Raw genomic sequence first — 14,335 nt, 5'->3', positions numbered from 1 at the left:
ACTACAGGATCTAGCCCTCTGGTTTTTTTGTTTGTTTGTTTTTTATCCTCACCCAAGGATATTTTTCCACTTTTTGTACAGATAGAGTGGGAGGGAGAGAGAGAGAGAAACATCGACGTGAAGGGACACATCGAGTGGCTGCCACCCACACAACCAACCAGGGCCGGGGACAAACTGCAACCGAAGCACGTGCCCTTAGCGGGAACCGAACCCGGGTCTCTCCGGACCACAGGCCGACGCTCTAACCGCTGAGCCAAACTGGCCAGGGCTATCCCTCTGGTTTTTTTATTTTTTTTTATTTTTTTTTTTTATCCTCACCCGAGGACATTTTTCCATTTTTTGTACAGATAGAGTGGGAGGGAGAGAGGAAGAGAGAGAGAGGGAAACATCGATGTGAAAGGGACACATCTAGTGGCTGCCACCCGCATGACCAACCAGGGCCAGGGACAAACTGCAACCGAGGTACATGCCCTTAGCGGGAACCGAACCCGGGTCTCTCCGGACAGCAGGCGGACGCTCTAACCGCTGAGCCAAACCGGCCAGGGCATATCCCTCTGGTTTTAACAAGCACTCGTCTTCTTTGGTTTTTCAATATAGTATTAAGGAAGTGTATCATATATGTGGGTTACTCTAACCAAGACCACTGTAGAAATGCAGGATTTTCCTGGTCACAAACTCCCTCCTCTTAGCCCTTCATAGACACATCCTTTTCCTGACCTTCATCTTGAGAATCACAGTTCTCCTTTTATCGATATTATTTTAAATTTATAGAATATTAGAAAAATGGAGTCATATAGCATGTACTCCTCTGATATTACTAGTTGGTCTTGTGAGGTATACAAAATGCATACATGCTGGTTTCCACCCCTGGGAAATTCCTAGTGATTAACAGCACTTATAGCATCTTTTGTTGCATTGAGGGGACCACGGTTGGAATTTTCAACTTTACACATCCAGAGCAAGCAAGGGTCTGGAAGTAGTTAATGATCAATCAAGCCTGCTTTGGGAAGAGTCTATAAACAACCTAGTAAAAGGGTTTGATGAGCTTGCAGATGTGTGAACACATCCAGGTATGAAGAAAGCACTGCACCCTAACTTCATGGGGACAGAAGCTCCTGTGCATGGAAAGTTCCCAGACCTTGCTCAGTGTATCTCTTAATTTGCCCATTCAATGGTATTTTTCATGATTATTATTTGTTTAGATGTGTATTTGTTATTAATGTATGTTCATGACATACAGTTGGGTCCTGTAGGTGGCAACCAGTAGATGTGTCCTCTCACATCGATGTTTCTTTCTCTCTCTTCCCCCCTCTCTCCCTCCTGCCCCATCTGAAGATAAAGGTAAAAATGTCCTCAGGTGAGGATGAAAAAAAACAAACAAACAACCTGGGTATTAGCCCTGACTGGGAATCATACACGTGACCCTTAGGTGCAGAGGGGAATGCTCTCACCAGTAAGCCATATTGGCTAGAGCTCCTCTCATCACTCATCAGTATCTTTTTTTCTTTCTTTAAAAAAAATAGTTTGATTTATTATTACGATTTATTATTATTATTATTATTATTATTATTATTATTATTTTAAAAGAGAGATGCCCTGGTCAGTGTATGCCAGTCAGTGGTGAGAGCCTTTGGCCTGTGCACCTAAGGGTCAGGTGTTCGATTCCCTCAGGGCACATACCCAGGTTTGGGTTCCATCCCTGGTGGAGTGCGTGCAGGAGGCAACCAATGGAAAAAATATCCTTGACTGAGTATTAATAAAAAAAACAGTATTTTACAATTATGGTATGTACCTGATATCTTGGCATAATTTTGGCACACTTAATAGACTACAGTAATCTAGAGTACACATAAATTTTATATGTACTGGGAAGCCAAAAAATTCTTGTGGCTATATTTATTGACGTATTCGCTTGGATGGTCTGGAACCAAACCCGCGTTCTCTGATGGAATGGCATGTCTTTTATGTCTTCAACGTGTTCTCCTTGTTTGCAATGAATGTATAATTAGAACCAGAGGCATCACATCAAATCCTGATTGACTCCAACAAGTCGACTGAGCTGGCAGAGCTGATTGCGTCATGAGCAGACACTCTTAAGTATTATTGTGTTTTGTAACATTAACTTTGTATAGTGGAACCAAGTAGGGCAAGCAAGGTCGTGTTAGACTTGAGCAACCTCCACCAGGTACATTCAGCCGGAAAGATCCAGAGGCAGGTGACCTGAATGAAGAAACGATGCCTGCGGATCAAGAACAGCAGAACCTGGAGAAATACATGCAAAACTGGAGGCGAAGGGAAGACACGTAGGTGCCTAGACACAGATTTGTCCGTGAAATGACCGCCACTGAAGGCACTAGAGGGTTTAGCATACTTGGTGTATTCTTGGGCTTTAACTCCCCAAATCCACTCCTGGAGTCCGCTGAGGAAATACAGAATCCAGCCTTGGGCTGCAGAAACTACATTACCCAGAAGGCCCGGCGTGGAATGCCACTGGCTGCGCCAATGAAGGCTCAGGAGAGGCTTTTCCGTTTGGACACCTCTGTGGGGCGGGACTTCGGTGGGGCTCCTGGCCGGGGTTTCCTCTTCTCTTGGTTTGTAGCGGGCGGTCCTGAGCTTCGGAAGGACAGAGCGGTGTTCCCCCCACACAGCCAATGGTCTGAGCCTGGAAGACGCCGCCCGGGTGACTCGCTCCAGACCCGCACGAAGTGGGCCCTGCCCGGGGCGTCCTGGACCGCAGCCCCGCCCCGCCCGCAGGGTCCGATGGCGGCGGCCCCGCCGAGGCTCCCGGCTGAGGTGAGTGCGCGTCCGCAGCCTCCGGCCTGAACCGCACAGCCCGGGTGCGGGCGCCCGTCACGTCCCGCAGCGGAGTCCCGGGTGGAGGGCCGTGGGGAAGGCCGAGGGCACGGAGTGTTGTCTTCTGAGGACACGGCAGGCACCGTGCGGAGGGGACGGGCTCCTTGTGTCCGAAATTGCCGTGCGGATCTGTATTGAAGCAGGATCAGAGGCAGGGCGGGCGGCACAGCCTCATCCCGGCTCTCCGGGCTGTGGGGTCCCTCAGAGGACGGGGGTCGTGCTGGGTCCGGCTCCCCGTGGGATGGAGCAGGAAGGGAGCCGGGGTCTGAAGACGGGGAGGAGGTAGACCTGACACAGTGGTGCGCACAGCCAGAGGGAGTGTGAGCGGAGGGTCCTGGGGCCTGGTGTGGGGACGTGAGGGTGAAGCATGAGCCCAGGTTTGGCTTGTCTGGGAGGCGTGATGTGGGAGGCTGCAGTGGTCCTGCTGGGCAGGAAGGACGGGGCTGTGCAGGGATGTCCCGGAGCTTAGGGGGCATTTGTATGTTGTCCGCCTCCCCCGCCCCCATCCACCCTACCCAGCTGCTGTTGCTGAGGGCGGTAACTGGCATTAATGGGACTGTGATGAGAGCAGCCAACACTAGCATGAGGACCCCGACCCCGTGTTCTCACTAGACTGGGGAGCCCTGGAGGAGGTTGAGCTGGGGAAGATGTGTCAGGAGTAGGATTGTTGTTTGTCAGAGAGACTGCTCTGGTTTCCATTGCCTCAAATCTGACAGGTTGGTGTGACCTTTGAGGACATTGCCCTGTACTTCTCCAGGAAGGAATGGAGCCTCCTTGATGAGAGTCAGAGACGCCTGTACCTGAATGTGATGCTGGAGAACTTTGAACTCATATGCTCATTGGGTAAGACCCTAACTCTCGCCACTTACCTGGCCTGGCTTTGCATTTTCCCATACCCCTTTTCCTGGGATGCACTCTGTCCTCACATGTGGACTGTGACACTGCTTGATTTCTCATTTTCTGGGTAGTTGCTGTCCTCGGAAGGGCTGGTTTGTTTGCACTACTGGCTTCTCTCCCTGCAGGCCCAATACCTGTTATCAGGAACTCATAGGGATGGATGTATGCAGGGAGTCTACTGAATTATACCTTGATTAGTAAGCAAAGCATTTTTTATATTCTTGTTCGCTATTTGTACACAATTTTTTTTTTTGAGAATTGTCTCTACATGCTTATGTGTGTGTGGTTTTTTTTGTTGTTTATTTAAAAAATATTTTTTTTCTTTATTTTTTTTTTAGAGAGAGGAAGGGAGTAGGAGAACTAGAAACATGAATGAGAGAGAACATCGATTGGCCCTCTCCAGCATGCCCCCCATTGGGGATTTGGCCCATAACCTGGGCATGTGTCCTGACCAGGAACTGAACCTGTGACCTCTTGGTGCATGCTGTACGCTCAACCACTGAGCCACACCGGCCAGGATGTTTTTTTTTTATCCTCACCTGAGGACATTTTTCCGTTTTTTGTTCAGATAGAGCAGGAGGGAGAGAGAGGAAGAGAGAGAGAGGAAGAGAGAGAGAGAGAGAAACATCGACGTGAAGGGACACATCGAGTGGCTGCCACCCGCACGACCAACCAGAGCCGGGGACAAACTGCAACTAAGGTGCGTGCCCTTAGCGGGAACCGAACCCGGGTCTCTCTGTACCGCAGGCCGACGCTCCAACCGCTGAGCCAAACCAGCCAGAGCCAGGTTGTTTTTTAAATCCTCGCCTTGGGATATTTTTTCCATTGAGTTTTTTCTTTTTTGTAGGGGAGAGTCGAAGGGGGGGATAGGGGGAGAGAGAGGGAGGGAAAGAGAGAGAGAGAGAAACATTTATGTGAGAGAGACCCATCATTTGGTTGCCTTCCACCCGACCCAGTCCAGAGCGGGGTATTGTTTCAGCAACCGAGGTTAATGCCCTTGACTGGGAATCGAACCCGAGACTCTTTGGTCCCTGGGTTGACACTCTAACCACTAAGCCGAAACATCCAGGGCTGATACAGTATTTTTAATTATGCTATGTAGAGTTTTTTTAGACAGAGGTGTTGGGTTATTATTACACTGGAGTATAATGTTAACATACCTTTTTTGTTCACTGGGAATTCAAAATATTTGTGTGACTTACTTTCTAAATTGTGCTTTTGCTTTATTTTGCTGCTCTGAACAGACTGCAATATCTCCAACTGATACGTTTGTATGATTTGCAAATATTTTCTCCCATCCTGTAGATCCTTTTCCTTTTGTTCATTGCTGTTGTGCTATGAAAAAGCTTTTTTATTTGTTGTAGTCCGGATTGTGTATATATATATATTTTTTTGTCTGGTGATTGGTGTCACATCCAGAAAACCATTTCTAAAACAAATCTCCAAAGCTTTTTTTGTAGGTTATCTTGAAGGTGTTTTTCGATTTAACCCTGACATTTAATTCTTTCTTACAGTTTGAGTTCATTTTAATCAATGGTGTCTTGTTTTGTAGTTTTACATGACTATTTTTTCAGTACCATTCATTGAAGAAACTATTCTTTCTTTCTTTTATGTCTTGCAAGTTTTTTTTTTTAATCCTCACCTGAGGACATTTTTGCATTTATCTTCAGATGGAGTGGGATGGAGAGAGGGAGGAAGAGAGAGAGAGAGAAACATCGATGTGAGAGAGACACATCGACTGGTTGTCACTCACAAAACCCCATTTGGGGCCGGGGACAAAGTGCATCTGAGGTTCCTTCCCCTTTGCAGGAACCGAACCTTGGTCTCTCTGGTCAACTGGCCAGCCCTCTAACGGCTGAGCCAAATTGGCCAGGGCTTGCAGTTTCTGTCAAAGAGTGCTTGAAGATGTGTGGGTGGGTTTATTTCTGTGTTCTCTGTTCAGCTCTGTTGGTTTATGTTTCTGTGTTTATTCCAAAAACACTTTGGTTGCTTTGGCTTTGTAATAGATTGAAGTCAGGAAGTGTGATACCACCAGGTTTGTTCTTGCTCAAGATTGCTTTTGCTAAAGGAGGTCTTTGAGGTGCCACACATTTCAAGATTCTCTTTTCATTTCTTTGTATAATACAATGGAAGGTATCACTGGGATTCCATTTAATCTGTAGATTGTTTTGGGGTGGTATAGACATTTTAATGATATTAACATTTCAAATTCAAACCACAGAATATCTTTCCACTTGTTTGTGATGTCTTTCTTTTTAAAAAATTTTTTATGTATTTTGTTTTTGTTACAGATGTTTATCAGTTTTTCCCCATCGACACCGTACTCGCTCCCCCCCCCACCCCATCCCCAGCTTTGTTGTCTATGTTCATTGGTCATGCATATATGCATGTAAGTTCTGTGGTTTATCTTTCCCCCCACAAACCCTTCCTCCTCTGTGGCTTCTATACCCCACCTCTATGACTCTGGGTTAATTTTGTTCAGCTGTTTGTTTAGTTCATTATATTCTACAAGTAAGTGAGATCATGTGATATTTGTCTTTTTCTGCTTGGCTTGTTTTGCTTAGCATAATACTTTCCAGGTCTTTCCATGCCAACTCATATAGCTGCATAGTATTCCATGGTGCACATGTATCACAGCTTTTTAATTCACTCATCTACTAATGGACACTTGGGTTGTTTCCAGATCTTAGCTATTGTAAATAGTGCTGCTATGAACATGGGGATACATATATTCTTTCTGATTGGTATTTGTGATGTCTTTCATCAGTGTCTTGTAGTGCCCAATGTAGAGATGTTTCACCTTTTTGAATTTATTTCTATTTCATTGTTTTGGATGCTATTATAAATGTGACTACCTTTTTCATTTCTCTATCAAAGATATTACTGTTGTTGTTTAGCAATGGAAGTGATGTTAGTGTGTTGATTTTGTATCCTGTAACTTTTCTGAATTTATTATTCTTAAAAATTTTTTTTTTATCCTCACCCGAGGACATTTTTCCATTTTTTGTTCTGGTAGAGTGGGAGGGAGAGAAAAGAAGAGAGAGAGAGAAACACTGACGTGAAAGGGACACATCAAGTGACTACCACCCACACAACCAACCAGGGCTGGGGACAAACTGCAACCGAGGTATGCGCCCTTAGCGGGAACCGAACCCGGGTCTCTCTGGACCACGGGTGATGCTCTAACCGCTGAGCCAAACCAGCCAGGGCTAAATTTTTTAATTTATTGCTTTTCAACAGGAAGTGAAAGAGAGAGAGAGAGAAGCACTGATCTGCTATTTCACCCATTGGCTTCCCCCTGCATGTTCCCTGACGGAGAATCAAACTCACAGTCTAGGTCCATCAGAACCACCCTCTCAGCAACTGAGCCACCAAACCAGGGTTCTGAACTCCTTTATTAATTTCAGAAGTTTATGGTGGTATCTTAACAGTTTCCTCTATGTAGGGTCATTTCATCTACCAACATCTCTTATGATGCATTATGGTTCATATCGTCAGATGTAATGTCTTATCTTTCATTTTTAAGAAAATTTATTTGAGTCTTCTGTCTTTTGTTTTAGTCTTGCTAAAGGTTTGCCAGCAATGTTGAATTTGCCTACCAATATTGTTTTTTTCCTGTTTATAGATCTGATATTATTTGCTTAATGTACTTAGTTGCTCTCTTGTTTGATACATAATACTTAAAATTTTGATCATCTTGATGAACAGATTTATTTATCATTTTATGATGATCTTTGCTTCTTTTTTTTTAAAAAACCAGGAAGGAAGTTTTATTTTATTTGTTCGTTCATTATTTATTTTTTAATTTTTTAATCCTCACTCTAGGATATTTTTTCATTCATCATCAGATACAGTGGGAGGGAGAGAGGAAAATAACAATGAAGGAGAGACACATTGACTGGTTGCCTCCTGCACGGCTCAACCAGGGCCAGGGACGAAGCACAACCCAGGTCTGTGCTCTGACTGGAATTGAACCCGTGACTAGTTAGTCCATGGGCTAATGCTGTAACCAGTGAGCCAAACCGACTAGGGCAACCTTTGTTTCTTGTGAGTTTTTGAGGCAGTGTGTTTTGTCTGAATGAATTTTAGGTACTCCTGCCTTCTTTTGTTTTAATTTGCCTGGATAATATTTTGCATCTTTTTATTTTCAGCCAATTTGTATTCCTAGAGGTTTAGTGTCTCTTGTAGGTAGCATATATTGCATCTGTTTTTTGTTTGTTTTATTCCTACAGTCACTCTGTCTCCTGATTGAAGAATTTGTTTAAGGAACTACTATTGCCATTTCTTTATTGGTTTCTGGGTTTTGTTTCTCTTCTTGTCCTGTGATTGTCCTCTGTGATATGATGATTTTGTATAGCAGTTTGCCTCCTTTATTTTTTGTATATCTATTACATAGTGTTTGTTTGTGACTTCCAAGAGACTTACATAAGATGAGTCATACTCTTTACCAGTCTATTTTCTCTTGGTAATTGTGTATAAATATTCTACCCTTTGACTTTGCACCACACACCCTTTTATATATTTTTAGTGCCACGATTCACATATTTTTATACTGTGTATCTATTAAGGTACATAATGCTAGCTTTGTCATTTTTAGTTGTTTTAACTTTTAAGCTTTTTAATAGAGTTACTAAATACATATTCCACCAATGCAGTGTTACAGTATTGTGAATTTGATTCTGTTCTCACCTTTACTAGTAAGATTTATACTTTCCTATGTATATGTGTTTCTACTTAGTATTATTGTAGGAAGTTCACAGTGATTTTTCACAGGACAGCCACTAACATCAACATTAGTACAAGCGCAGTGGTTGATAGAGGTAACTCTGACCCTTATTTTTGACCCTAGTGATCTTTAAATATATCTGGTAACCTACTTTTTTTAGTCATCTTTTTGTTTTTTGTTTTGTGTGTGTGTGGCAATTCTCCCCTTTTTGTTCTTCTGCATTGCTTTTTGTCTTAATTGTACTCTTATTGCCTTCATATGCTTCTCTTTTTGTTTATGGATTGCTGTCTATACTTTCTGGGAGTGGTAAGAATTCTTGTGTATCTTACTTTGGCATCTTGCTGATGTCACTCACGTAGATCTTTTTCCTTTGATTTCTTTCATGCTTTGTTGTTCTACCACAGTGCTGCCATCCATTTCTTTAGTTCTTCTTTCCAGATTTGTGTCTTCTGTATTCCATGTAATGACTCCACTAGGATTTACACGGACGAATCATTTGTGAATCACAGAACAAACTTGACTCTATGAATGACAGGGTAGACCTAGAGGTAGTCTTGACTTGGTGAAGGGCTGTGGGGGAGCTTTTGACTCCAGGGCTTTGGTAACTCATAACTAGGAACCCATCTTATTCAACCGTGCTTTGATTTCACTGCCAATTTCTCACCCTTTTCTATTTGTTCTTGCTAATTGACACTTTGCCAATACTCAGTTTGATTGGTTCTTATTTCTCCTTTAGATTCCCAGCCTGTGGATAACCTAACATCTCTAAACTTTGCATCTCCACCATTTCTTTTGTTTTGTTTTGTTTTTCCCCTTTATTGATTTGAGAGAGAGAGGAAGTGAGAGGGAGAGAGTGATAGAAACATTGATGAGAGGGAACATCAATTGACCACCTCCTACATGCTCCCCACTGAGGATTGGGCCCACAACTTGGGCATGTGTCCTGACCAGAAATCTAACCAGCGACCTCTTGATGCATGGGTCGATGCTCAACCACTGAGCTACACTGGCTGGAGCATCATTTTTTTCTACAGGTCTCTTTTTCCTGCACTCCAACCTTTGACCATGCCTGCAGAGCCTTAGAGTGTGCACATATTATATGGAACTTGAAAATCATATGCTCTAATACAGTTGATTTTTATGGGTTTGAGCACATTTAAGTCATTCTACACAGACTCATATCACCATCATGAAAGGTCCTACAGGAAGCCATTTGTGGAGGAACAGTTGTTTCTCCTACCTCTCTTCTTTGTGTCCCACCCTATGTTTTTGTCCCTCCCTCGGTGATATTTCCACCATTAACTGAATTTTGGGACCAAGTAATGCGTAACAGCCATTTTCTAAAATTCTAACTTACCTGTCTTGAAAATCACTCTATAGAGTTATGCCTAGCTATGACAGAAAAACATTTGTGATGAAGATATTCTTTTTAATAAAGTCAACATGTACTTCACCTGCATTTCCTTTTGTTCAGGTTGCTGCTGTGGAGCAGAGGATGTGGAGGCACTGATTGAACAGAATGTTTTTATAAGAGTATCAGAGGCAAGGAATTCCAAGTTAGCTTTGTCTTCCCAGAAGAGCCACCCCTGTGAGAGTTGTGGATTAGTCTTGAGAAAAATTTTCCACTTGATTGAGCTGCAGGAAACAGAACCCAGGCAGATACTATTGAGGTGTGGGGCCTGTGCAAAACAATTTTATTTTAGTGCAAAATTTCACCAGCACCAAGAGCAGCATGTGGGAGAGAAGCCTTTCATAAGTGTGGACAGAATCTCATTTGCAAATGGCTTCGATTTCATTGTGTCCCAGAAGCATTTTACCTGCGGGGAGTTAGGGCAGGACATCCTTACTGGGTCAGGAGAGAAACCCTTTGTATGCAGTGAATGTGGAAAAGGCTTCCCAGTAAAGAACAAGCTTCTTTTACATCAACGGATTCATACAGGAGAAAAACCTTATGTCTGTAGTGAATGTGGGAAAAGTTACACCAGGAAAAGCTGTCTGATTATACATCAGAGATCTCACACAGGAGAGAAACCTTATATCTGTAGTGAATGTGGTAAAGGTTTCACCAGGAAGAGCTGTCTGACTATACATCACCGATCTCACACAGGAGAGAATCCCTATGTATGCAGTCTATGTAGAAAAGCCTTCCCCGCAAAGGGCAAGCTGGTTTTACATCAACGAACTCATACAAGAGAGAAACCTTATATCTGTGGTGAATGTGGGAAGGATTTCAATGCAAAGTATCATCTGATTGCACATCAGCGAAAACACACAGGTGAGAAGCCCTATGTATGTAGTGTATGTGGGAAAGGCTTCACAATGAAAGGCGATCTCATTTCACATCAGGAAACTCATTCTTCAGTGAAACATATGTGCAATAAATGTGGGAAACTCTTCACATTAAAGCGATCGCTGCTTGAAAATCAGCAATTTTGTGCAGGAGAGAAAACTTATATCTGTGGTGATTGTGGAAAAGACTTCCCAGTGAAGGCCAAGTTTGTTTTACCTGAACTGACTCCTATAGGAGAGAAACCTTATATCTGCAGTGAATGCAGTAAAGGTTTCACCAGGAAGAGCTGTCTAATTGTACATCAGCGATCTCACACTGGAGAGAAACCCTTTGTATGCAGTGAATGTGGAAGAGGCTTCCCAGTGAAGGACAAGCTTGTTGTACATCAACGGACTCATACAGGAGAGAAACCTTATATCTGTAGTGAATGTGGGAAAGGTTTCATCACGAAGAGCTGTCTGAATGTACATCAGCGATCTCACACAGCAGAGAAACCTTATATCTGTAATGAATGTGGGAAAGGTTATACCAGGAAGACCTGTCTTATTGTACATCAGCGATCTCACACAGGAGAGAATCCCTATGTATGCAGTGAATGTGGAAAAGCCTTCCCAGCAAAGAGCAGGCTGGTTTTACATCAAGGGACTCATACAGGAGAGAAACGTTACAAATGTAGTGAGTGTGGGAAAGATTTCAAAGCAAAGCATCGTCTGATCGCACATCAGCGGAAACACACAGGTGAGAAGCCCTACGTATGTAGTGTATGTGGGAAAGGCTTCAGAATGAAAGGTGATCTCATTTCACATCAGCAAACTCATTCTTCAGAGAAACCATATATGTGCAATCAATGTGGGAAACATTTCACCAGAAAGAGAACGCTGATTGAACATCAGCGATTTCATACAGGAGAGAAACCATTTATCTGTAGTGAATGTGGGAAAGGTTTCATCGTGAAGAAATCTCTGAATGTACATCAGCGATCTCACACAGGAGAGAAACCCTTCGTATGCAGTGAATGTGGAAAAGGCTTCCCAGTGAAGGACAAGCTTGTTGTACATCAGCGGACTCATACAGGAGAGAAACCTTATATCTGTAGTGAATGTGGGAAAGGTTTCGCCACAAAGAGCTGTCTGATTGTACATCAGCGATTTCATACAGGAGAGAAACCTTATATTTGTAGTGAATGTGGGAAAGGTTTCATCGTGAAGAAATCTCTTAATGTACATCAGCGATCTCACACAGGAGAGAAACCCTTTGTATGCAGTGAATGTGGAAAAGGCTTCCCAGTGAAAGACAAGCTTGTTGTACATCAACGGACTCATACAGGAGAGAAACCTTATATCTGTAGTGAATGTGGGAAAGGTTTCATCACGAAGAGCTGTCTGAATGTACATCAGCGATCTCACACAGCAGAGAAACCTTATATCTGTAGTGAATGTGGGAAAGGTTACACTAGGAAGACCTGTCTCGTTGTACATCAGCGATCTCACACTGGAGAGAATCCCTATGTATGCAGTGAATGTGGAAAAGCATTCCCAGCGAAGAGCAGGCTGGTTTTACATCAAGGAACTCATACAGGAGAGAAACGTTTTAAATGTAGTGAATGTGGGAAAGATTTCAAAGCAAAGCATCGTCTGATTGCACATCAGCGAAAACACACATGTGAGAAGCCCTATGTGTGTAGTGTATGTGGGAAAGGCTTCACAATGAAAGGTGATCTCATTTCACATCAGCAAAGTTTTTCTTCCGAGAAACTGTGTATGGACAGTGAATGTGTGAAACAATTCATCAGAAAGAGATCACTGATTGAACATCCGTGAATTCATACAGAAGAGAAACCTTATATCTGTAGTTAATGTGTGAAAGGTTTCATCCTATTGAAATCTTTAAATGTATATCTGTGATCTCACATAAGAGAGAAACCTCTGTATGCAGTGAATGTGGAAAAGCCTTCCCAGTGAAGGCACAACTGGTTTTACATCAGTGGACTCATGCAGGAGAAAAATCTTATATCTGTAGTGACTGCTGGAATGGTTTCATCAGAAAGAGCCATCTGATTCTTCATCAGCAATCAGGAGAGAAACCTGATATCTGCAGGAAATGTGGAAAAGACTTTCCAGTGAAGAACAAGCTTGTTTTACACCAGTGGACTCATACAGGAGAGAAACTTTATTTCCGTACTAAATGCAGTCAAGATTTCACCAGGAAGGACTATCTGAATATGCATGAGCAATTTCCCACAGGACAGCAATACTTTGTATGCAGTGAATGTGGAAAATGCTTCCCAGTGAAGGCACGACTGGTTGTACATGAACGGACTCATACAGGAGAGAAAACTTGCATCTCTAGTGAATGTGGGAAAGGTTTCAAAGCTGAGGATCATGTCATCACACATCAGTGAAAACACACAGGAACTTGGCTGAGGTAATTGGGAAAAGCATGCTTATTGCAACTCTGAATATATATTCAGAGAAGTCATATAATTGCAATGCACGTGGAAGGGGCTTCACCATGAAGAGTACTTTGGGTATACTTCAGCAAGCTCATAGTACAGAAAATTTGAACAGATGTTGTGAATATGGTGAAGGCTTTAGAAACGAAGCATGCCCCCATAACATGAGAGATTTTGCTCTGGAAAGACTTCCTTTGCATATACTGAATGTAGAAAGTTCTCATTACCCAAAAATGATCTCATTACTCAGCAGAGAATGTACAGAGGAGAGAAACCCTATGAATGGGATGAATGTGGGAAAGCCTTCACTACAACATCAGGACTCAGTGTTTCTCAGAGAAAACCTACAGGAATGGGCCCTTGTGGAAAGCTTTGTACTACTTGGCAATCTTTCTGAAACAAGAGTAATCACAAGTTTTCACTTTGGGGTAAGCCCGTTGCACATAGTAGTCCCTCAAGGTAATAGTGTGGAAAGAAGAATAACTTCATGCAAAGAATGCAGTACTGTGTTTATTGATCAACTATGTTGTATTTTATATCAATGAAAAACATTTATAGAACAACTCATATACAGTCAGCCTTGATGAAGATATTTGAGGACATTGTATGTCTGAAAATTGTTTCTCGAGGTAAACCCTATAAATGTGATTGTCTTGAGAACCCTTCAGTGGACGTAGACTCTGTCATTTAATCTTGAAGGAGCATGAATGAATTATTACTTCTAATTGTAAGAAAGCATCTCCTTAATTGTAGATGTCACTTTCCACTCTAAATACTTTTCGCTGGCAGTAAATATGACATGGTTTTCAGGCATTTATGTTTCCTCATTATTTGTCAATAAATTCATGAGAAACTGCTTATGAACACATTCAATTGTGTGGTCTTTTTTTTTTTTTTTTTTAACCCTCGATATTTTTCTATGTATTTTCAGATAGAGTGGCAGAGAGAGAGAGAGAGAGAGAGAGAGAGAGAAACATTGATAAAGGAGACATATTGATTGGCTGCCCCTGCACAACCACCACCAGGGCCAAGGACTGAACCACAGCTGAGGTACATGCCCTTGACTGGAATCCAACCTGAGACTCTGGTCCGTAGGTCGAAGGTCTACCCACTGAGC

The 14,335-nt window shown here is 42.7% G+C and overlaps 3 protein-coding genes across 7 annotated transcripts in view; all 3 read left to right on the top strand.

Annotated features, from left to right (window-relative positions):
• Nucleotides 1-14,335, top strand: part of LOC118638283 (zinc finger protein 615-like) — a 150,100-nt gene that overhangs the window by 14,898 nt on the left and 120,867 nt on the right. The window lies entirely within an intron of this gene.
• Nucleotides 1-14,335, top strand: part of LOC118638304 (zinc finger protein 615-like) — a 279,374-nt gene that overhangs the window by 208,025 nt on the left and 57,014 nt on the right. The gene's annotated exons all lie outside the window — the stretch shown is intronic.
• LOC118638284 (zinc finger protein 585A-like) lies at nt 2,751-13,057 on the top strand. Its single transcript, XM_036273994.1, is given in 3 exon segments — nt 2,751-2,793; nt 3,570-3,696; nt 9,951-13,057. Coding segments are annotated over 3 exon segments (2,880 nt in total). The 5' UTR covers nt 2,751-2,760; the 3' UTR covers nt 12,671-13,057.

This window comes from Molossus molossus, unplaced genomic scaffold, assembly GCF_014108415.1.
Source record: "Molossus molossus isolate mMolMol1 unplaced genomic scaffold, mMolMol1.p scaffold_m16_p_21, whole genome shotgun sequence".
NCBI lineage: Eukaryota > Metazoa > Chordata > Mammalia > Chiroptera > Molossidae > Molossus > Molossus molossus.
The sequence above is the reverse complement of the archived record's forward strand: the minus strand, read 5'-3'. Positions and strand labels throughout refer to the sequence as shown.